This window comes from Zonotrichia albicollis, chromosome 3, assembly GCF_047830755.1.
Source record: "Zonotrichia albicollis isolate bZonAlb1 chromosome 3, bZonAlb1.hap1, whole genome shotgun sequence".
In the NCBI taxonomy this organism is placed as follows: domain Eukaryota; kingdom Metazoa; phylum Chordata; class Aves; order Passeriformes; family Passerellidae; genus Zonotrichia; species Zonotrichia albicollis.
The window spans coordinates 50,494,259-50,519,667 of NC_133821.1; the positions used below are offsets into that span (position 1 = coordinate 50,494,259).

Genomic DNA, 25,409 nt, shown 5'->3' on the forward strand with positions numbered 1-25,409 from the left:
CAGAAATAATGAATAACATCTGTAAAATGCATGTTCAGTGCTGACACATTTGCTAAGGCATCCTAGTAGAAATATGACTTGAGTATTAGTCTAAAAAAACCTGAAGTAAATGCCTAAAAATGAAGCAACCCAAGAAGAGTTGATACCTCTTTTTAAAAAACACTTTCTGAAATTCAGAAGCACTTAGGGCTGAAAAATACAACTTCAGCTTTTGAAGGTAACAGTTCTCACTGTGATTGACCGTGGAGAACACTATTGCACAAAATCAGTATATATCATGTGAGAGATTCCCAGTTTCTGGGTAAAGCCTAATCAATTAGGATAAATTAGCACATTATGGAGCTAGATGCATTTCATGATCTGTAGTTTTAGTAGGATCTGGAGTAGGATGAAACAGCAAAATAAAATATATATTTCCAGCTGAGGCCCAGCAAATGAGACAATAGCTCTTACAAAATCATTAGAAAAAGACCCTCCTCTATGAATGGCCAAAAGAACACTATGATGTGGGCATTGCAATACACAGAGTCAAGAGGTAGAAAGTAAAAAAGGTGCAGAATGGATCTGGAAAAAGATTTTGGTTGCCAAGACAAATATTGGCAAATTCAGAGCTATTGTGATTAACAATGATTGTAGGCAAGCCAAGCAACAGTTGGGCAGCAGGAACTAAAGCAAGGGTGCTACCAGCACAACAAAAAATGAAAGTATTTTGTCAGCATAGAAAACAAGCATTTCAGGCAGTTGTTGCAATTATCACTGCTGTCCCCTGCCTTACATGAAAAGGACCTGTTTGTCATGATTAGATTACAGGTAGGTGGGGCTGGATACTTGAAACTTTTATTAGCATAGTTATTCCTTAACTATGCTATATTTTATTAGCATAGTTATTCCTTAACTAATACAGAGTTATTATAAACTCTGTAGGTAGAAACCACACAAGCTCTAGGCTCTGGTCTGTTTCACACATGCATGGGAAACAGCTAGTCCTGTGCTGTGAAAAGCTCTCATGTCCAAAATGGTATAGACAAGGGGAAGCAGAGTACAACCGTCTGGCAGAGAGGCAGCTGGGTTTGTAGTGAGGCTGTTCTTTTTCTCGGTGCCTGAGAAGCAGTCCCGAGGGCTGGAGGCCACTGCTCAAGGGTGGGGCAGCTTCCCACTGCTGGGCTCACTGCCAGCCCCAAACCTTGTGTGAGGGGTCGGAAAACTCCAAACCAACCTGAAACAAAAAACCCACACAGTATCTTCCCCTGCTGAAACTTACAGCACGGCTATTCCTAAGGGCAAGTTTTCTCCTGGGATTTTTTTTTCCTAGAAGTCAACCAGCTGTAGGTGAAGGAGGCCCTCTGCATGAGTAGCACTGCATAGATTCAGGGCAGCAGGATTTTCAGGCAGCTGGAGGAGGAGGCCTTTATATGATGAGACTGCTTTCAGTCCTCAGTCAGTCAGTATGGTAAAGAGACAGACAAAACTGAAACTGAAATTGTATATGCCAGCTTCCTGCTGAAATACATGTAGCAGTGATGGCTATATTGATGTGTGTTTTACTGTCATGAAGACTGATACTAAGTGTTTTAAAGGCATTTTCTGGGCTGAACTCCATCTTGCAGTTTACTTATATATAATATTGCTTCAAATGAAATAATTTTAGATTCTAATTTTAAACATAAAGCTATATTGCTAGGGTTGTTTAGAAGAAATCAGGTTTTAAACATAGGGAAAATTCTGATTCATGGGTTTATTCACAAGTTGTTTATACTTGCAGTCAGTCATGTAGATACAGGTACTGGGCTACATGGGTATATTGATTACTATGCAATAAATGGACCTTTAAAATTGTCTTTGTTTTTTAACCTACAAAATCCTCTTAAGAAGTTGTTACAATAAATGGGAATTTTTAATAGTCATGTGCCCACTTCTCTGTGAGAAGAAGCACCAAACTGTTGTTTCTAGTACTACACCACTGCATTACTGGTATCCTTGAAGGAATTGTGGAGGCTTATCTTGTGTTTAGGAAGCAAGGAATGGGGGCTGTTGTTCAGTTAGGTGCACTCTGTACTTTATACTCCTAAATCAGGTCAGCTGGGGTAAGAGAGCCTTTTCTTGTAAAATTGCCTTGAAAATTCATCTCCTTCACTCAGCTGGGGAAACTTCTGTTAGAGTTAAATGACATAAAATCACTTCATTGCTGTAATTATCATGTCCAGAGGAGCAGAATGGGAGGGCTGGTGATGCTTTCTCATCAGGCTATTCCTCCTAGCAGGTGCCAAACTGGCCTGCAAAGCAGAGTTGGTTTCTTCATCCTGAAAAACCTGCCTTGATGATGAATCCAACAGGAGTAAAAAAACAAGGAAAAAATACTTTTCTATTCTCTTTTTAAAAACTTTGTCCAGTTTCTGAGGAAGGACTATCAATGATGTGACATGGCCTTCTCAGGTTGGGAGGAGATTTGCTTCCTCCATTGCTGCTTAGCAATGTGCGTGCTGAAACACTTGTGCTTTATGAAGAAATTTTGTCACTGATTTTCTCCCAAGATTTGTATGTCCTTCTTAAGGTGCAATACAAATATCACACTGATTATAAGGAAAAGGATAGAACCAGGATTCTGACTGATAGCAGAAAGTGAGGTGTCAAAGCTGAGAGATAGTAGTGAATAATGACAATCATTTCAGCTATGTAATCTTTTCTTCAGGACTCATGGATCTTTATTGAGCTGCATATAGTATAAATTTAGTAGAAAATTATAAAAATACAGGTTTCTGGCATGGTTTGCTATTAATAAGTTAACTTACTGTATGCTCTTTCCTGGAACCTTTGTTCTCCTCAGTCTAAACAACCTAAGTGAGGCTGGAGCATGGCCAGGAACAGGGGATTGTCCTTGATAGAAAAGTACAGTTCTGTGCTTTTTTCTACTTTAAGCCCTTCCCCAGTTAAAGAACAACCACCTAAACTACTGCCACTGGAAAACTGAACATAAATATTGGTAAACTTTTTCTAGGAAAAAAAAGGTAGATTATAATGTTTGAGACAGAAATGTGTGATTACACCAGGGCTCACTTCAGTCTAATTACAGTATCCTCAGCTGTTTTAAACTTCAGGTCAGTTTTTCTCTCAATGGACTGACATTTCTCATCCTCACTGGAAAAATGTGAGAGCAAGATGGTATCTAAGATGTCCCTGACTTACCAGAGGAAGCCAAAGGTCTCTGAATTGGTGATGCATATCCAAACAGGGACCCTGAAATCACCTTTGGCCTATTTCCTTGAGTAAAAGAAAAGGGGGATATTTCAGTAGGCTACAGTGTATAAACAAACCATGGGCATACATGATCAGTAACTTGAAGGTAAACATGCCAAAGGCCTTTCCAAATCTCCTGGGATCAAAGTGAAATAAGCAATAGGTCATAGTGGGCTTCTAAAAAGTCATTCAGGACTCAGCACAGAGTCATTTAGGTTTGCACAAGGCCTAACAGACAAAAAAAAGTGTGTATACTTATAGAAGAATGGATGCACTTTCCTCATGTACCCAAATATGCATGTACCAAATTGAATTGGGTGGTTATAGACAAACTCTAAACTATGTAGAGAGGATCTTTTCTTATTAGAAAGATTTAAAAAGTTGTGTCCCACAGACATCTGAATTCATCCTTACAAAGGTATTGATCTTTCCAAGAAACATTAATGTTAGCTGGTGATGCTACAGCTTCAGTTCACTACAGCTGTCTTGTTTTTTACAAGAGATATCTTGTTTTTCACACCAAGTGCTGTATAAGTTAAATACTCTATCCAAAAGCTACTGATCCTTGGCGCCTGGGCTGGCCAGTAGTGTCTGCCCTGCACACAGAGGGAGTGTTTAGCCCTTGCAGAGTGGAAACCAAACTTCTCACACATAGCAGGAAGTTCAACAAATCCAAGCCAAGAAGTTATGTGGAATAGATCAATGCCCTTACTGTGACCCCCACTCTGTGACTTTGGTGCTGATTTCTTGTTCAGATTGTCCTTCTTGAAGGCTGTGCAAAAGTACATTTTTACAACCTACTGAAAGCAGTTCTTTATTTTCTGTGAAAGCTGAGGAGGAGGCAATGGGAGCACCATCTCTACATCACATGGAAACCCTGTGATCCCAGTACTTACTAAGATCAGGGTAGGGAACCTGGTCAGCTCCTTCCTTAGGCTAGGTTGGTCAGACCCACACAGCAACCTCCTGGGAGCATGATGCAAGCTTCCAGCAGTGTAGGCTTATTTAATGCTCCTTGGACTAAAAGAGGGACTGTCACTTTGCAGGAGGGTGCCCTGATGGGGGTTGCTATGCAGCACTTCCATGCTGAGTGGCTGCTCTGCACAAATTTCTGCCACGTCATTCTTCAAGGAGGCTGCTACAGCAGTGTTTGTCACAGGGCTGGAAAAAGTCTCACTAGATGTAATCCACAGTGTTTAGGTTCAGCAAAAATAGTTCTTCTGGGAATTGCTAATATTCACCATCTTGAAGCTGAGGAGTGGGGTGGTGTTTTCCCTGTAAAACCACCTTCTTTAACACTCACTATGCATTATTAGGAACAGCATTTATATTTGATAAATCCTTCCTTCCTTCCTTCCTTCCTTCCTTCCTTCCTTCCTTCCTTCCTTCCTTCCTTCCTTCCTTCCTCTGTGATTAGAATTTTGCACCATCTCTCAGTGTACATCTCATAGATTTTCAGAAGCTGTGTAAAGCCAGTTAGTTCACAAGTTGCCACTCAGCTCCAGGCCTTGGTAATGTAAAAATTCAAGATTTTGTGGTCTAAATTTCACTATCTTTTAAAAGCTTAATTATAATTTGAGATTTCATTTCAAATTAAAGTCTTATATATCTCTTTTTTTTGCAAAAGTATCACTCATGTTCGACATCTATTTCTGTAAGGCCTTCCTGTAGTTCATAGGATTAGTGCAGTATTAATGCACTATTAATATTATAACATTAATATATTACTTATAATTTTATATATAAATGTATAAAATATACTATAATAATTATATATATAAATATATAAAATTATACTATAATAATTTATTTGGATTTTAAGGCAGTGAGTTTTTTGTTATCTTTGGGGAACACCATTTGCCTGATCTTGTTACAGGTTTTAACCATATTGCATCAGCTGTGGGGAACAGGTTGTTCTAAATTAACACTGTAGGTTCTCATAAACATCACAAAATTTCAGAGTGATATTCTATATTGTCAAAAGACAGCAAATATTCTCCACATGCACCATAGTAAAGATACAGATTTAAACAGAGAAAGTTGATTGTTCCAGTTGTTTGTGGCTTAAAAGTCTTTAAATTAGTCTTTAGAGTTCATTCATTAGTCTTGATCTGCTCATTCAGTGCCAAGTGCTTGTGGTAGGGTGATATGAATGCAAGTCATATTTAAAGCACAAAGAGACCATCACAAGCACTTAAAATTGATTTCTGGATTACTGCAGGCTATTGAACTCATCCACTTGCTTCTGCACTAACCTCCTGTCTGCTAAGAGACACTACTAAATGTGATACAAAGGGAAAGACAAACCCCTTTTTTACTTTTATGTTTTATTCCAATAAATATCAGCCTCACTTTTGAAACTACAGTTTCCTTATTTCCATTCTGCAGCTGCACGAATTCTGCACCCAGAAATTTGCCTGCTTCTCTGCTCTGGTCTGTTTCTGGAACATGTGATTTTTCTCCCTGTGAAGGTTCTTGTAGACAATTATCTGGTCACCTCTTAGCCATCTCCAAGCTAAGCTGAACAGATCAGGGTCTTTAATAATCTCCATGGCAGGCCTTTTTTTTTTTTTTTTTCCCTTGCATCTGAACTCTGGACTATTTAAATATATTAAAGGTCTATTAGTTGGTGCCATTTTAAAAATGATACTTGAGGCCTGAATGGTTGCATGACATTTTCTCACTTTTAACATATACTTCCTAATCTCTTCATATGGCAGCAGGCTGGTGGTTGAAGTGAGACCAGATAGCAAAAGATCAGCACTGCCAAGAGTTTTTTAAAGCTGATGGGTCACCCTTGTCACTTCTCTAAAGTGAAATGCAGGTTGTTTCTGTTCTCTGTGTTTGCCTCCATTGTAACAGCTGATGTTCTTACAGGGTAAATTTTTTTAGAACCAACAGGTGAAAAAAATAAATGGATGAATAAATAACTGATTGTAACAGAATTTACAACAGAGACAATAGCCCAGACAAGACCATGACAATTAGAAAATCTGGGTAAATTTGGGAAATCACTAGTCTTCCTTTGCATGCCTTAGCCAGGAGACTATCATTAAAATTGAAGCTGCAAAATTCTACAGTAGGGAAAGAGTTAGGCTTTCCAGCTGCAGCTGTTTTTACCAGTGACCACAGACCATGAAGGACAGGAAGAATCAATTAGGCAGCAGTGTGCCAAGCCAAAACAATGCACAGGCTTACCACAGATGGTGTCACCAGCCTCTTAATAAACTAATTTCCTCAACAAAAAATGGAATTGATCTCAGGCCAGCTTTGGTTGTTTAGAAAAAACCCCAAAGTGCTCCTGTCCATCTAGATGAATGGACCGATAATCTGTTCTTTCTATCTTGTCTCCAGACAGCTGGAGTACAGCACCTTTAACAAACAATGCACTGAAGTTATCTATGAGTAACCTGAAAACTTGGACATAGCCTAAAATCCTTGTCTTCTGCTCTTTGTCACAGCTTTTAATGCAAAATCTTTGCTTGTGATCTTCAGACATTAGTTGTTATTGTTACTGCCTCTTGTTTGCCCTGCTGTATTGCCTGAGGTGCTGCCCTTGGAGATGATGCTATTCAGGTACATAACAGAACTTTGTGAGCCTCAGGACAATTCCCATGGTACATCGTTCTGGGACATAAAAAGGGGGTGAAGTGAACTGGGATGGGATAAAGGAAGGGAAAGATACAAGAAAGAAATGAATGTTGACTAAAGAGCAAAATTACAAGTGGCAAATTTTTTTTTTATTTTTTTATTTTAAGCTAGTGTGTATCTCAGGGGGGAAGAAAACATGGTTATTTTCTCATTACGTGCAGACGTTTAAGATGGTTGCCAATACAAGCTTCCTAAATGGGCTGTGTCATGATAAGACACTTGAGTGTATTCTGAAAAGCGTTCCTCTCAGATATCTCATTTATTAATTTTCTAGCATGGGAGGGAAAGATTATCGTCCACCTCCCAAGGGCCTGGCCTGACTCATGGCTTCCTAACCAGGTCCTCTGAAAACTTAATGTGTGTCCAGCAATGGATGAACTTGGCATATTCCTAGTCATGGTCATATTACAAGAGGAACTGAAGTGGGAATGGAAGAGAAAGCCTAGATTGGTTTTGGTTTTTGGTTTTTTTTTTCTTTTCCCTCTTCAGTTTTCCTATTTGCATGCTCTTGTATATGACTGTGGTTCTCCAGAGAAGCCTCCTTTTTTAACTGCTGGACCTATAAAGATGGGTGTGCTGGCTTTATTTGCCTTCCAGCCAGAAGAGGCTATAAACCAACAAGATGGGTCTGTGGGGCAGAAATGTGGTAAGAGAAAGGTGGAATAGCTGAAGGACCACGAGGACTAAAGGAACAGGAACTTTCACGAATAGAGAAAATACAGGAAGGACAGCAGTGGGAGTAGGACAGGAGCAGCTGGCAGGAGAAAAGAAGCATGAGACTGCCTATGGTCAGAGCAGAAATCCTATGAACAACATTCTTGAAGTCCAAGTTTGCTCAGTTATGCTTGCTTGGACCTAAGTCACATGCTGTTTCTCCATCTCTGATACCACGTGCTGTTCCTGCAAGGACCCTGAGCCAGACTCACCACCTTTGTGATGCTGCCAGGTCTGATGACAATCCGGATGTGAACATTAGTGTAACTGTGTGTAAGCTCAGATGTAATGCCAGAGAAGCAGAACCAATCCCTCAGAGTAGGAGGGGTTGATTTTGCTTTTGTGGTCACTAGTAAGTCCAGCAAACAGAAAAGGCTATGCAGGCTGCTTGCCAGAGAGCAGCAGTTTCCAGAGGAATGGTACCTTGGAAGATCTCAAGGGGGCAAGGGAAATTCATGCTGAGGCAACTTGTGTGAAAGCACTCATTTGTCTGGTACTGAAATCCTAAATTTGTCTAGTGGGTGAACTGTGTGAATGATGGGCATTAAAGGCTTACTTGTTGCTTCCCAAAACACAAGTTTGAGTACTCAGGCTGCACAGAGATAACAGTTCCAGGTACAATTTGAACAAGTAACCATGTGCTTTTACTGTGACCAACACATGGCATTAAAATATGGCCAGTGCTCGGGGACTAGAAAGAAATTATGCAAAACCAAGCAGGATCCTTTTGGTTTCTCTTTTTATTTCTTTATAAAGAAAGGAAAGGATGGGCATGCCAAACCAAAATGGCAGAATACAGACAAAGGTGAGCACTGAGGCTTCTCCTTGGGGACCATCCACAGTAAACTCTTGCCTTGGTAGGGTTCAGCTCCCCATCCCTCCTGCCAGGAGGAGCCCAGCATGCAGCCAGCCCTTCAGCACAATCACAGCTCTTTGAAGTTAGTTTGCACAGTTTCACAATACCATCAGCCCACGTCATGGTGGGGCAGCAGCAGCTGAGGCCAGCAACATTAGCAGCAGCAACATGGGATACAGTGCACAGAAAAAAAGGAGCAAAGAGCTTGTTTGCAAACAATTGTAGGTAACAATATAGAAAGTCCAAAGATCGTCATTCTGCTATAAAAATATTACACTTCATAAAACCATGTACTATAAAAAAAATCTATTCAGAAACGCTGGTAAACATAACAAATATCTGTACACTGGCTACCCTTTTCATACAGGAAACATAAAAAGCATGAGCCTCAGAAATCATCATTTTGTAAACATGAATATGGAGCCTGTAAACAAAGTGCTAGATCATGGTTCATATTTTGTCAATTTAGTACTACCCAAGTAAATTCCTTACATACATCATCACCTAATGGCCAGACACCACTACTGCAACAGGAAAGAGGACTTGACTCTGAGCTCTCCCACCAGAGTCACTGAAGGTGCATGTGGATTAAAGAATTGACACACTAATGAAGGCAGCAAGATTTGGCTCTGAGTAGCAAATCAGAAACAATCTTTTAGCAACTGTTTTTCATTTTCTGCACTTCAAGTGAATGAAGCCTCTCCTTTCAAAATTCACCATCATCGAAGAGGGCATGCATTTTCCTCATTTCCCTTCAGGCTAAAGCATCTCTGAAAAATATGTCCAAGCACAAGTTAACTCTGTAACAATGAATACTAAAGCAAGAAGTAGTGGTTGAACAGTTCAACACTGAACATCATAGTTTACATTATACAGGATGACAAAAAGGGCCAAAATCTTAATTTTAGATTTTAAACTTTGGGCTGCAAAATATGTTCATGTGCAAGCCTTGTGATGACATGCATGATCAGATGCCGGCTGACACACGTGTTGTCTCCCAGTTGCACTTGGAAATGCAAGGTCTAGGTTCACAAAAATCTATGAAGAGAGTTTAAATAAAATTTGGCTGTAAGAATTACTGTAACTTTACTCTGCAACATTTTTGTTCTGCACAGGCTTCAATCCATCCTTCTCCTGAATACTATGAGTTTTAGTTCTGTTCACACTGACTACCTTTCTTTTAACTTCATTTTATATTCTGAGTTTAAATTCTCATGGTTTTGCCAACTTTCAGAATAGGAGAGGGTGTACAATTGTGTGTGCCTGCTGTGGACAGAGAAAGGAGTGTGGGACTGTGTTCACACAGGACCTGAGGTACTCAAAGCAGCTTAGCTGCAGTGTTTTCAGGCAACACAAGGTTTCTGGATCAGGGTCAGCTAGGAGGTAAGAATATACACTCCTAAAGGAAAATTATGTATACTTCAAAAGAGGAAAAGAAAAATGGGCTTGCAATTTTACTTTTTCTTTCTTTTTTAATGTATTATTCTAAAGCATCTTATTGACATTATTTTAGGCCTTTCTATTTTAATGTAAGGAATATCTGAAGGGTTGTGCTGCTTGCCTTTTAGGATTCAGATATGTGAATGTGGAGCTCACGTGGCTCTTGCTTAAAGGTTTCATCTCTGGATGTTCAACAAGGGAACTTTGCTCCTAAATATTTACTTTGGCATTTCTGATACACACATCCTAAGACAGGGCTTCAAAACACCTGCATAAAAATATTTTTCCAGTGAAAGCTACAATATATTTTCTGCTATAGTAATCTGCTGTATCTTCTGTGTTTGACTGCCTTACTCCTTCTAGGGATTGAGAAAGCTGTAGCATGTCCAAAAAGCAAGAATTTCCTCTGCAAAAATGGATGATTTAAAAACAAACCCTGGGGTTTTTCTATCACTTTTATTAAGGTAGTGACAAAAATACAAGCAATCAACATTACTTCCCCATGAGATGTCATCTGTGGCCCTACACCTTCTGGTTACAGGGAGTTTGTATGAACTTGTGGCCAGTTTTCAGAAGCCTGGACTTGTTCTCCCTCTCTGTGCACCAGGCTTGGCACTGGGAACCTGCTGCTATACAAGCATCACATCATTTATAGCCCTGACTCTGAGCCACACCTGGGCTCAGCTCAGCAGAACGCAGCAACAGGGGGACAGAGGTGACACTGAACTTGCAGCCATTCCAATGTGCTGACAGCACTGTTGGCTAAACTAGTTCTGTTGCCTTCCTGCTGTCCCCAGCCATTTGTTCTGACGCACAAACATTTGCTCTGCCCCGTGGTGACCTGGCTAAGGGAGGTGTGAAACGGCAGATGAACAGCTGAAGTAAGAGAAAGTGACTGCCTGCCATTTTTAGTGCCAGCACTTGCTGGTGTAAGTTCAGTAGAGCAGCAGCGTAAGAAACCTTTGTGCCATCCATGGCTCAGGGGATGAGCCAAGCCCTGTCATAATTTCTATCACAGACACACAGCAATTGCACACTTGACTGAGGTTTGGATGTATTCAGAGGTACCAGGGCTGGGTACAAGTTGTTGGAGAGAGCTGAAAGGGTCTGGCTGAAAAGAGAGCCCAGTATTACATCCAGGGTTAGATGAAGTACAGGAACACACAATCTGCACCTTGTAAGAGGTACATGACATGTGATCTCATGGCATCGTGTCACACATGATGTGCTTCACCCAGCTCTCTGTGCTTGGGCTATCCCCAGCACCCTGGGCTCTCACGGATTTGAAGAAGATTTTTTTCATGAGGAAACAAAATCTATTCTCAGGTAGGCTTCTTTTTCAAATGTAGAGATTTAGAACAACATGTCTGTGAGTGTCACCTGTCATTTGCTGAAACAGTCAGGCTTTATAAATGGTATCTGCTGTTAAAACTTGCTTAGATAATGTTAAACAGATTTTAAATAAATGAAAATTCATGAGGGGCTGGGGCAGAGGTCAGATCTCCCTTTGAGCAGCATCTCCACACTCCTGCAATACAGACAAGCTGTGGTGCTGTGTAGGAACTGGCGTAATGCTTCCCATGATATTCTTCATCAGGGATGAAGAATATCATGGGATATTCATTTGGCTTCTTCAGAGTCCTGAAGCTGTAGAGGTGGGGTCCAGCTCTTCAAAATGTGGGGATATGCCTCCTCCTTGCTGGGCAGACACTTCTCTCCTGGACTGAACAACAAAACCTGCATGGATATGGTCCTGTGCAACTTGCTCCAAGTGAACCTTCTTTAGCAGGATGGTTGGACTAGATGGACACTAGAGGTCCCTTCCAACCCAGACCATTCTGTGACTGATTTTGAAGTGGGGCTCCAGATGAGATGACTATGTCTGTGACAGGTACCCCGGGGTATGCCTTGGACACTCATTGCATTGTGCAGCTTGATGGTTAAAAACGTAACTATAATATTTGTAATAGTCTAAGGCACTAGGTCACTTTATAGACTAAAAGCTTGCAAGATGGTATGCTCTAATTCAAAGAGATTTTTAGACTTTCAGGAGTTATACATAACATTAAGTAAATGTCTCTTAAGGTTATATAAAGAGAGAGAGCGAAAGAAAGAGGCTAAGCCTTTTTCAATTTTCTCTTAGAAAAAAAGAAAAAAGAAAAAAGAAAAAAGAAAAAAGAAAAAAGAAAAAAGAAAAAAGAAAAAAGAAAAAAGAAAAAAGAAAAAAGAAAAAAGAAAAAAGAAAAAAGAAAAAAGTGCTTATTGCTGAGCTACACCATGGCCAGGAGTCTAGAAAGGAGGTGCTGGTGTAAAAGCAGCCATTGCAGTAATTAGGCCACAGCCTAGCATCCTCTCCTGGTTCCGGCTGGGCCAGGGGAACCAGTGGGCGCTATCAGTCTGAAATAATGACTGCCAGCAGCATATTCCTCCCTTTCTGCCTCCCTTGGATTTACTGATGGAGGCTCTTGTATTTCAGTCCAAGTGAGCTGGATCAGCAAGACTGACAGCGGAAAAGGTTTAATTGGGTTCACTTGACTGGAAAAGGTCACAAAACCCTCAGAAAATCACCTCCCATGGCAGGACTGCAGAGGGGAGACTGATCTGCCCTTGGAAGTGCACGGGGATGCACATCTGGGATGGGGGGGGGCCTGGATGGATAAGTTTCTTCCATGGATGGGCACAGCCTTTTTTTCTACACCCAGAGTAATCATTACCATTATCAATGACAGATTCCAAAGAACACTGCAGACAAAACCCTCTGAGTATTACCTCCACCTCTGACTACACTTCTATTTATTTGAACAAGCTGGGACAGCACCTTTTTGTGCATGTGTTTACATACAGACACACAGATGCACACATGTGGATGCACTGGCAACAAAACCTTAAAAAACAAAGCTCACTATAGGTATGGGCTAATAATTATTCATAGGCTTATAAAGTAATTAATGAGCATTAAGATGTGTAAGTGCACAAGTGTCTCTATGTTAATAGTTGATGGGTTAGAAAGAGGAAAGTCAGGAAGAGATTAAAACCCTTAAAATTTGGGAAGAACAGCATCCTGTAAGCTTGGCTGACAGTACTATTCAGTTTAAAAAAAACCCTCAAGGAATTAAGACTGGGTATGTATAGAAGGAATTAGACTTTTTCCAGTGGTTGTGAGAGAAAGCAAACTGAAGCAATGTAAGATGACCAGGGAATCTCAGAGGGAGACAAAAACTGTTCATAACATTTCCAACAGTCTTTCTGCCCATATACAACACAATACAATACAATACAATTACTCCGACCACTAAAAATATGTTTTGTTGAAACAGCACATACCAGCTGGGACCCCAGAAAATCCAGCCCTCCCTCCAGGTTGCCCTTTGCATCCCTATGCCCACCTTGCCTTCTTCCAGGACAGAAGTCACTTCAAGGGAAGCAAGGCCTGGCCAGAGCTGTTCTGCACCAGCCAGGACATCCCTGCCAGTGGATATCCTCATGGTGTGTTGTTAGCAGAAATGAGTGAGACTTAACTTCTAACCAGCAGAACATTCTTAAGGCAGCAAAAAGCTGACACTGAGCACAGCTTAGCCAGAGGAGAGAATGTGGGCTGCTGTGTACACAAGCACAGACACCCACCCGTGTGTTTGCACTCGTCAGTCCCAGCCAACTCAGCCTCTGTGTGAAGTTTCACAGCATTGTTTATTTTAGAAAAGAGAAGGGCTTCAAGGAGAGCTGCTTTGCAGCGATCCTCTGTGCACAGCACATAAACTTGAACATTAAATATCAGTTTAAATTATTAAGAATAAATTTAAATTTAAAAATAGACTAATGCAAACAAACAAACTTCAGTCAACATTGAAGCAGAGATAGTTTTAGGAAGAATATTACTATTACAAATAACCCCTTGGACAATCTGAGGCAGTGATCTGGTAATTCCAGTTCAGCACCGAGATGCACAAACTACCCAGCAAGCAAAAATTACCATGTCTAGCATATGAAGCTCCATGTTCACATTTTTCTTTTTTTTTTTCCTCCCCTGTCACAACAGAAAAAAGCCAACACAGCACAGTAGCTTTTCCCACCAAGCATCTGAGGTGACAAAATTCACTCGGAAAATAAAAATTAACAAAAGCAGTACAAAGAAGAATCTTGGTCAGTTTGTGACCACCAATAAGCCAAGATGGGTAAGAAAAGGAATAAAAAAATAGTTCACATCTGGCACCACAAACCTTGCTTGCTTTCTTTGAAACCAGGGAATGAGAAAAAAGTCCATTTTGCAGAGACCATTTCAACAAAAGTTTCCTTTCCCTGGACCTGGAAAATCCAGGTATTAGGGCACAGAATTTTTGTTTTATATGTATATAAATACACATGTACATATTCATATAAATATAAAAGCAGAGCATCCTCCCATTTCTTCTCATAATTTATTATTATTAAAGCTTGTAACAGAGTTGGCTGAACTCTTCAGAAGTGGGTACTCTCTGCACACACATGGCATGGGGAGTTTAGCTCTGCTAGAGCAGAACACCCAGGCAGGGACATGGGTGATGGAGGCAGATTTGGGTGATCAGCCAGGGAGGGCAGGAAACAGTGACTGGAAGTGGCCTCTCTTGCTCCAGCGTGGCCCTCTGGGCTGCCAGAACGGCTCTCAGTGAGCAGACTGGGTGATGGTTGGGAGGATGGATGGCTGCATCGACCCTCGTGGCCCCTGGGCAGCCCAGCCACCCAGTGTCTTGTGCACCAGTCACTGAAGGGGGACTGCCCCTGCTCTGAGAGGGAGTCACAGTCTGCTCCCAGCCACTTGTATGCCAGTTGCCTTTGCATTATTTTGCTTACTGTCCTCAAAGCCACTCACATCCTTCCCTGCCTTTGTTTGGTTCCCCAGCCCCTTCACCTGATCCTTCCAGACCTACTTGCTGGCCAAGACCAGACACCTTTCTCCTGCCTGATCCACAGGCTCCTACTCACACTGCTCTGCATGAATGCCTCTCCACAGTCTCATAAGACCCATTCTTTCCTTCAGAAGACCGAGCTTCTCAGAGGTTTTTGCTCTCTGAGACTTTTAAGCAAGTCAGAGCTGGTGGCACACTCTCCTTGAGAGGTGCTAGCTTCATTCCACAGAAGGCAGGGGCAAAGTGCAAAAGATTCCTCAAGAACAGAAGGTATTTCCATCACCACCAGCTCTCTCTACGTCATGTTGTTAAGCACTTGTTTCAAATAAGGTATTACTCATGTGTCTCTGGAGCTTTCACTCTTCCTGGGGTGAGTAGAGATCAGCAGATGTCTACTTGTGCCAAGTCACTTCATCATGATGCATGCTGGAGCAGCATCCTAACCCGACTCCATTCTTCATAGCAAAAAGTGCTTTTCTTGAGAAACAAAATGAAAACTGTTCCCATGGAACATCTTACAGACTCAAAAATAGTTTTCCTAGGGTGGAAAGGATGGAGCTTGCCTATTTTATTTGGCTTTATCTTTATAAAGAAACAGAGCTACTGGCAAAACTGGCACATCTTTGTGAAGTTGTTGAACTCGGGACCCTGGCTGGAATGTAAAAGAAAAGATGTAGCAAATGAGAACTTTGCCTTATGGGGGCTTCTGCTAGTTCTGGCAATTTCATGTGCAGGCTGTCCAGAAAGGTTCTGCTAGCCAAGTAAAGATGAATTTCTCAAATAATAAACTGAGGGATTTCAAGGAGGCCTTTTGGGGGTACTGCTACAATCTGGTAGAGGTCAGTCTTTTCATGCCTCGTCGCTGAGCCAGGTTGGAGGACAACACGGGCTCCAGCCTTGGTGCCTGAGGTGCACGGTTTAAAGCGAAGTAAGTGGCTGCCATTGCACCCTGCGAAACAGAGAAAGAGAAACTCTGAGCTGAAATTAACTTCTTTGATGCTTTTCCCTTCCCTTATTCAGTATCCTAAAAAATTGTCACACGTGCACAATTTCCATGAAATGATACCATTTAGGCTGGCAGACAGCTAGAGTTGTCTCAGATTCAAAATGGTGAAGAGCAGTATGTGCCACCAGGTTATTACAATGCAGCCTAAAGCTGAAAATACTGAGCAGGTGACAGTCAAAAATACAAGTAATACAGTGCCATTTTAAATTTAGCCTCTGTGGCAAATAATTTTCCCAACTCGTCTATCACTTTTCAGACTATTTCCACAAATGACAGCTCATTCTGCAAGCAAGGATGAGGGAAGGGTGTAGGAGGTACCTTAACCAGGTGAACATCCTGTCTGCTGAGTTGGTTTTGAGACAGGTACTCCCTGTTCACTATCCATGGATGTCTCAGGACCTGGACTGCTGTCAGGCGCTGATGAGGGTCTACATGAAGCATCTTAGACACAATGTCCTGGGTTGAAAAGGAAGAGAGAAGTACAAGGGAGAAAGTAATTAATGGCTGTGCAGGTTTTACTAAGATCTTTCTGTTGGCAGTGTCATCATTAGCATGTCCAATGGAGAGAGTGATGCACTTTAAACAGGCATCATGTTCTTTAAGTGTCAGCTCATCTTCAAAATTTTCAAGTGTAATGTTCAACTCTCAGCTAATAATCCAGTAAAAACATAATGTGGAGGGCACTAATCCTATTGAATAACTGTCAATTACTGGTGACCTTGTAGGTGTGATAAATACAGAGGGAGAGGATGCCATCTGGAGGGGTCTCCTCACTGACCTCAAGGCATGCTTACAAGAGAAACTTAGAAGAGAAACTCAACACTCAGGTAACTGAAGTTCAATTAGGTTCATTCTACAGCATCAAAACATTTTAATTTTAAAACTGGAAAGCTGATTAAAAATCCACTCTGAGGCTAATAGGTGCTGGTAGCAAGATTAATATGTTACTAGGATTGCTTGCAACTTTGTGGTGGAAAGTATCAGTGTTCTTCCACTGGATACTAACAGTTTCTAAAAATGAAATCTCTTGAAACAAAAAGCCTCTTTAAAGCCTGTCAAAGCTTCTGATTAATGGTGGGCAACTGGAAGCTTGCAACTTTCCTGCCCATTTACCTGTCTCACAGGCTAGTGCACAGCTTCGTGCCTAAAGATCTCAGCACCAGATGAGTTTTTTCTCTCAGGGTTTTCCCTGCTTTGTGATAGATGGGCAGCCTAAACTGTGATCTGTACAGAAATTAAAACTGTCTGCTCCTGGTTAACTGAGAAACAAAAAGGTGCTTCATGCACAGACTATACATCTGTGGCACTGACAAACCTACACTTCTTTTAGAAGTGCAGTTGCACCAAAAAAAGAATTCTGTCGTATTTAAATCTTGAGAGAAAATCTGAGAAAGGGTTCACTGACCTTTGCAGTATCAGATACTGAATCCCAGTTTCCTCCTGTAAGAGCATATTTGCCACTGCCAATCCTGGCCAGAATCTCCTCTGGGGTGTCATCTGGTCCATTTGCAAAAGGAGTAAACCTATGCAAAAAAAAAAAAAAAAAAAAAAAGAAAAGGAGAGAGAGAGAAAGAATCTATATAATTTGCAAGTACATGATTTCCATGATTCCTGTATTAACTGACAATGATCAGAACAGGAGTTTAGTTCCAGAATGTACCACTGATACTGCTGCTTCATTTTCACTCAAACTATACAGCCTGGTGCTTCCTCATATTGATCTGCAGAGGAAAACACAGATTCCTTAATTGTTCTTTAAATTTTTGTTTTAAATTTAAATTTTTGTTCTGTTATAGTTTTTAGGAATGAAATACTCTTCATAAAAATAGTCAAGTGTTTACCTCTTGATTTAACTTTGCTTTATTGACAACACCTTTATTGCCAATACCAATGCCTTGGTAACAGCAAGAAAGGACAAAAATTATAAAGCAGAAGAAATACAATCTGAAACAGAAAAAAAGGAAAAGAAAAAAGAGCTTTGTAATGTATTTTGCAATGTTTGTTAACCATAATGTGCAAGTGAGCTGGGCAAAAGAAATTACCTGCAATAAGTTATTTCCTTATCCAGCCAGTCAGAAATGACTTTTAACAAGCACCCAGATTGTGACAAAATCAGTGTCACAGGCAGAAGGTGCCCTTTTTGTCTTCAGAAAGTGACAAGAGATATGGTTTTTGCAGCTGACTAACAACTACCAGGCCAAATTTTACTCTGCAATCATGAACAGCTGCATAGGTTTAGAAGAAGTAGGTATTTTGGATTTTTATATTCTTCATTCCATCTGTCTTTTCTTCAAACTTGCCAGAGCAGTTTTTAGATTGTTAAACAGTTGGTTTGGCCACAGCTTCCTATCCCATCTGGCTTCTGGTAGCAAATTGAATTCCTCATGCAGTATTTTCTCATTTTCAAAAACATTTCAGTCTTCATAGCAGTTCAGCCCAAACTCTGAGGTCTATCAGTAGCTCCATTAACATCATCCCTGGCTGGTGCTCTATTCCTGGCTGAGTCCTCTCACCTCATAGTGTTTATAGGAGGAGAAAGAAGTCCTGGATGAAAATACTTGTCAGTTCCTACTAATCTCCTCCAGTGAGGAAGAACAAGACCATTCATAAATGCAGTGGTGTTATCTAAAAAAGCATTTTTTAACTGATTGTGTTACTACTATTTTCTCTGGTGTGCAGAAAAAGAGAGATGCAAGCTACTGGCACCTGTCAGTAAACTGAACATCCACTAAGTTGTGCTATTTGTATTTCTGACTCAAATATATTTGGATTTTTTTTCTTCATATTCAATAAAGAAGTATTTTGAATATAATCAACCAAACAAATGTAACTGTGGATAATGTGTTAATTTTATTTTACTGATTCCAGCTGTGTAGCAGCCATGGGCATCAGCCAAATAGAAATAGGTTCTTGGAGATCCAGCAGACTGGGAGATTTCCCCACAAAGTCTTGGTATATTTCAGCTGACTCTGAACATGTGCAGTCAAGAATAAAACAGATGAGATAGAGACCCCTGGCATCTTTTCTACAGTCCACAAATAACAGAATAACAGAAAGTCAGAGTCCAAATCTTTGTTTTCTGTATAAAACCTAGGAATTAATCCAATCTTCTTGTCACAGCTGAATGATCATGAAGCAGATTAAACAATTTAGAGAGGTCACTGAAAGCTGCAAGCTGTGCTTAGGTGTGATGAATGTGCAGATACCATAGTCTGAGAAATAAAATTCAAAGCCTGGTAACTCTAGACTGGGTTTGCACTTTGTTTCTCAATCATCCCAGCACATCTTATTCCTATCCTTCACTGCTTATTTCAATCTGTGCCTTTCTCTGGATCTTCTTGTGTTAATATTTTGTTTTAGCCAACACATTGGTAGGGGCATTTTTGCCAAGTACCTCTCAAAAGTTTCTGCTGCCTGTTGCTATTCTTGCTAGTTTATCTCTTTTGAATCCTATTTTTTCAAACAGCATCTGAAAACTATGTTTGGGTGGGTTTTTTTTAGCTTTTAAAGGTGCTCAGACATTTCAATAACAATAACAGATGAAGAATAATGAAGCTGAATAATTCATTCTAGCTATCAATAGAATGAATTAACATTCTTTCATGGATAAGGTGAACACGATGAGGCTCTTCATTCTCCTATGCACCTCTCCTAATAGAAAACTTCCCCACTGCTTAAGTCATGAGTGAACCCTTCGGGAGTCTAGGTCTCAGTGCATACAGGCACTTTCTGTTAAAAACCTAAACACTTTGTCAAGTGTCAAAGATATTTACACATCCTAGAAAAAACTTATTCCAATTTTAAGCACTGACATCTATTTTCTTGCTTTATACAACTGAACACACACCTCTCAAGGAGGTCAGAATCCCTATCTGTGACTGCTTTCAGGCTTAGTCAGTGCTGAGCCCACTGGAGACTGCTGCTCTAGGAGAATCTCACCACTCACCCTGCCAGCATGGTGTACAGCAGGATCCCCAAGCTCCAAATGTCACAGGCTGCATCATAACCTTGCCGTTTGAGGACCTGTGGGGAGGAAAGAGAGAGATGAAAATACGGAAACCGCATTCCTGAATTTTTAGCTTCTGATCTACAAGATGCACTGATTAATGCTTGTGTCTGCTGACATTCCCAGGGCTTAGCTGTGTATCTGCCTTGAACAGGTGGCTGCCTTGGGATCAAAATGTCCAGTAGTGCTATGGAGCAAGGCAAAGCCCAGGCTGAAATGAGCTGGTTAAACTCAGCACATCTTTCCCCTTCACAGTGTGACAGATCAGTGCAGTTTGTTGAAGCTAGGGAGGCTGAGAGCTCCTCTGACCATCCAACATGCAGCAAAGCAGAACAATATTTTACTGCTTTAAAATGTTTCCCTTTAAAATGTTTCATTTAAAAAAAAAGCTCATTAATACTTCAAAACATATCCTCCTAACATAAAAGTTACCAACAACCCCGTGGATGCCTCACAGGGATAAATGACAATGATAAGTATTCCAGCTGAGCTCAGTTTGGATTTAATACAGCAGATGGATGCACACTGAAGCATATATAATGCCAGACTAATGAAGATGCATGCTAAAAGGCTTCTCTTACTTCTGTATAAAGAAAAGTGGGCACATTTAGACTGGAGTAAACAGCAGGCTAAAACTTGACCCCCTTTTCCCATGGGGCAAACAAGACCCATGGTAGTCAGCAGAGATCTGACCAGTTGGTTCAATACTGATACAGGATGTAGCAGTAAGGGTGCAGGAAGGTGTAGCAGTAAGGTGCAGTCCAGATTTCATTTGTGCTTGTGCACACTAGAAGAAATGCCTGGTGAGTCAGTGCAGGTCCAAGTGAAAGTGAAGTGACCACCTAAGCTCAAGGACCACCTCCATATCTTCCCATAAAAGCAAACTACCCTCTGTTTATTCAGTTCTGACACAAAGGGAGTTTTGTCCTCTTTAGATGGACCAGAAGATACATCTTTTTGCAAAACACATGAAAAAGGAATGTACAAATTCAGCAAGTTTTCTCTGACCTGCAGCCTTATTACCCAGGAGTGATTTAAGTATCTGAAGTCTATCACAGAAAAGATCAAATTCTGCTAAGGAAAAACAGTTTGAGAAAATGTTTCCTCAACAGATTTTATAAATGATGAGTGGCAAAGCAACCATCTGCCAGGTATGCTGCTGAGTGAACATTTGTTACCTGGAAAAAAAAAGCCAACAAGCTAAAAAGACTCCCACAGCAACAAAACCAGAGAAAAATCCACAGTTCCTGCTGTTGACAAAGCTGGTAAAATCGTGCTTCTGCCTCTCTCTTCTGCACATAAGGTGCAGGCTTTCTGGCTGTCTTATTTATTTCTATTCCTTTAGTTCCTGCATTCATTCCCTCTCTATTAATGTTAGTTTTTATGGGAAAAACTTCTTTGCTATTTGACAAACTCAGCTGTTTCTTGCTTCACCTGTGAGACTGAATGCCCAATATTTATCTTTTGTTGTGGTTGTTCTCGTGTTTTGCACAGTTACAATTTCACTTCTTCTCTCTTTTCCTCCAATAACCAAGGACAATCAAGTCCAAGGTGAGTGACAGAAAAACGGGGCAGTGATGATACTTAGTGGAGAGGGTTAATGAGCAAGTGGTTACACAACCTCAAAATGATTAGGTCACTTCCAGAACTTAGTGGGATCTGAAATAGAGGCAGAAGCTGGTTCTTAGTGCCACACCATAGCAGGACATTGTGGGGACAATGGGTATCCTGGAGATAATGATACCCTGGTTCCATCCAGTTCTGAGAATGGCTCAGATATTTGTCCAACCTCTTCTATTTCTGTAGTCTTTGACTTACTGGGTTAACAGTGTTTGAAATAGAGGATTTTCTCAGTTGTAACAAGCAAGGATTCAAATGGGTACAAAAGCAAATAAAGAACCTCATCATTTCAAACCACAAAGCAGTGGGTCTTCACAAATTCTGTAGGAAACCTGCAGAGTGAAATATTTTTACTTTATCCAGAAGCACCCTACTGTATCAGTAGTACAACAGCCTGGCTCTTTCCTCCTTGCATGCAGCACGACTCGCACTAGGTGGCAGCGTGCCTCTTTCAGACAGCCTTCATCTTTGCCCTTGCTACCACCTAAACCCCAAACTGTTTCCAAAATAAAGGAGATCCAAGTGGGCAAATATGTTCTCCTCCTTCGGTCACCGCCCTCTTTGTCACCAGCTCAGCTGATTTTCTGCCTCCTTAATTGGTTTCACGAGCACATGGCAAATGTTGCAGTTGGACTCAGACAGGGAACATGAAAGTCAAATCTAGGCTGGAGGGCAGCATTATATCACAGGTAAAAGTAAAAGCACTTAGAGCTTTATGTAAGCTCTCTGCCAGTTCTGGTAATGTTTCAATTAATCTCCAATGTCTCCTGCATTAGCAGGACCTGTCTTACTCATCATGAATGTCTGGGAATGTGATTTCTGCTTTCAGTTCAAATCAGAAGAGTCTGATAATGAAAAGAGAAGAGCCCATCATGAAAAATAGCTACGCCTATTTTAAGCATCTTGTACCTTGGAGGAAATCTGAGTGCTTCAAATCTTGCAAACATGATTTTTTTTCTTTTTTTCTTTTTTTTTGTGGTTTAGAAACTGAATGGCTGTGGTGCCACACAACTTTTTCAATCTACTTTGATAATTTTAAACAGCTCATTCCCATTTCTAAAATCGAAGCCTAACCAAATAAATACCCCAAAGCAATCTATCTTGGCAATGGAAAGTTTGTTTTTTCTCTGAAGAAAATCTGTTTTGAATTATACTGCACTGGCAATAGTCTCTATATAACAAATTCTGATGCTGGAAGGCTATGATTCCTGTAACTTTTGGTATCATGAAAGGACCCTGTACAGAAAGATCATCCTATTTTTTTTCTTCCCAGTCACAAATGAACAGTGCGTAGGAGAAAGATAAAACTTAGGGAGAAAAAAGACTGCTAGATGATACCATCTGAGAGACACTGGTATTTGATAGTAGAGAACAGATGAAATATGGAAAGACAGCAGTTGTTTTTTTTTTCTTATATGGACCAAAACAAGCAAAGGAAGACACACATTTGAAGCAGTGTATTGCAAATACTAAAATTTTTTATCTTCATCCCTCCAAGAAATGGATAATTACCCAAGAAATTAACTTCGTGCTCCTTCATTGTGAGGAAGCAGATATGAATATGTCATGAGTCAAATACAGTAAAGAGCCCAAGCCATGAAACACTGAGCCATGCCCACTCCTGCAGGACTGCATGAAAGGAACAGCACTTGCCAGTGATGCAGAGTCACCTCTCCCTGTGCTTGGGATAAACTGTTTGGTCTTCCTTCACTTTCCTGTCTGTAAAAACAAGAAAGAATTTCCTATATCCCCCAGAACAGGGGTGAATGTGTACTAGGAAAGCCCAAGAGGAGAGATGTTTCTTTAGCTAAGTGAATTCAACAATAAAACTCTCACTGATTTCAGCACAGTAAAGATTTTGTGCAAGGATTTTTTTTTTCAGTTTTATCACAGACTCCTGGAATAGTTAAGGTTGGAAGGGTGATAAAGTTCAATCTTCCTGCTCAAGCAGGGTCCCTTGGAACACTCAGGATTGTGTCTGATCGCTTTTGGATATCTCCAGAGAAGGAGACTCCACAATGTCTCTGGGTGACCTGACATCAAGATTTCCCTCTTGAGCCTTAATCCTGTTCTGATGCAGTGCACTAGAGGAAAAGCAGTCTGATCAGAAGCAGCTAGAGAAAAAAAGATATTCATCCTAGTAATGAGCCAAAACATTGAGTGCACAGTCCAAGACAGACACCAACTTCTGTCAGGAGGAAAACAAGTGCTGTGACAGGAGCAGGAATAGGAAAATTATGGTAATAGATGCTGTGCAAATGCCAGTAGCCTGGTTTCTGCCTTGCTGCTCTCACAAAGGCAGCAAGGGAGGAAGGATTGCTTCCTAGGACACACAGACTACTGCAGGCTTTGAAATGTGATCCTACCTCAGGAGCAACAAAGTTGGCTGTGTAGCAGGGAGTCATGAGCAGCCCGTTCTCCGCTCTCAGCTGCTTGGCAAAGCCAAAGTCACAGATCCTGATAGAGTCTGGGTTTCCTGACTCATCCATGTAGAGGATATTACTTGGCTTGAGATCTCGGTGCACGACCTTAAGAGAGAACAGTGAGAAACAAGTGAGAAGAGGAGGTCAGGGAGCACTTGGGCTTGGCTGCCATTTCTGGTCTGCTGGTTGGGGTAGGTCAAGAGCTCATGCCGAAAATATTTCAGTTTTGGAAAAAAGTTTACTTAAAAGCCTTGGAGAAATGAAGGGGGAAAAATGAAAGTCTGTTAAAATGAGAGACAAAATATTTGACAGCCTCTGTGGGTGTATTGGGATGGTGCTGCTGCTCTGAGACAACTTCATGAGAGTGGCCAAACTGGGCTGTTGTACAAACATCCTGGTGGCAGAATCTGCTGGAGCTTGATGGCCCTGAATACCCAGCTGAAAGGTGAAGAATAAATCACATCATGGGAGGAAAGTGTATGAGGGTCTTCTTGTGGTTGTCCATGTGAGTGGCCCACATCTGAAAGGAGGGATTACATTCTTTCTTAATTACAAAATGTATTCACACAATTTCATGTGACTGTGTGTTTTACCAGATATGCTGAATTTCAGTGGCAGGAAAACAGCCTTATTTGTTATAGCAAGACTGAAAAATTACCATGAAAGCATAGAAGCCAAATGACAAAATGCACTTTGTTTTAACATGAAACAGGAAGAGCAATAAATATTTGACTGGTGATCCAAGCTGCTTGTCCCGGAAATGCAGAAAAGGAGAGATTTTTCAAACTGTTGTATATAGAACTTAGACTCCAAAAGTCAGATTTTAACAGCATGACAGAAGTCTTTCCCATCAGCTGCTCAAACTGTCACTTCATTTGGAGAGCTGAGCATTTGATTTTCTACCTGTCTGATGATCCAGCTACCCTATCTGAAGTGTTGCTAAAAGTTCAGATCCTGCAACAATGATTGTGATAAAAAGCCAACAACTAAAATCTCAAGAAAGTACATGAACTTAAAAATCACTGTAGTGTGGGAAGGAAAATACTACTTTGACATGCTTCAGTTCAGTGGAAAATGGATAAAAAGCCAATGACCCTATTTCACAAACCAAATGTAACTATAAATACTGAGGTAGGATTTTTGGGGGGGGGCGGAAAACATATTTACATTTCAGAGAAGCAAAATCACAAGTATTTGCGATTTCAGGAAGTTGAATTTTAAGAAGGTTGGTGCAGCTAAGCCAAAAGAGCAAGGCTTACCCCCTGAGAGTGCAGGTAGTCCACAGTCCTGGTGATGGTGCACAGCACAGCGCTGGCCTCCCGCTCTGAGAAGCACTTCTGCCGAAGGATGCGGTCCAGCAGCTCGCCGCCCCGCATCAGCTCCATCACCAGGTACACGAACTTCCCGTCATCATAGACCTGCAACAGGAACACAGCAAACGCATGTCTTGGACCCACCAGCTTGGTAAAGGTTGGTCCTTTAACCACAGTGTTGGCTTGCTTGCAGTGTTGGGAAGCTGCAAGAAGAAAATATCGGCAAATGTGTGGGAAATGGGCTCCTTACACTCAACAACTAA

General features: G+C 41.0%; 1 protein-coding gene across 4 annotated transcripts in view; it reads right to left on the minus strand.

The window, feature by feature from the left end:
* Positions 1–8,321: 8,321 nt before the first annotated feature.
* The window catches only part of RPS6KA2 (ribosomal protein S6 kinase A2), a 279,346-nt gene continuing 262,258 nt past the window's right edge, over positions 8,322–25,409 (minus strand). For all 4 annotated transcript variants that reach the window (XM_014266679.3, XM_074537381.1, XM_026793060.2 and 1 more), the window contains 6 exons: positions 25,093–25,251; positions 23,777–23,938; positions 19,731–19,807; positions 17,190–17,307; positions 16,103–16,240; positions 8,322–15,727 (listed from right to left, as the gene is read on the minus strand). In XM_014266679.3, the coding sequence (XP_014122154.1) occupies positions 15,602–15,727; positions 16,103–16,240; positions 17,190–17,307; positions 19,731–19,807; positions 23,777–23,938; positions 25,093–25,251 (780 nt within the window). In that variant the 3' untranslated portion in view covers positions 8,322–15,601. The remainder of the gene's footprint in view (positions 15,728–16,102; positions 16,241–17,189; positions 17,308–19,730; positions 19,808–23,776; positions 23,939–25,092; positions 25,252–25,409) is intronic.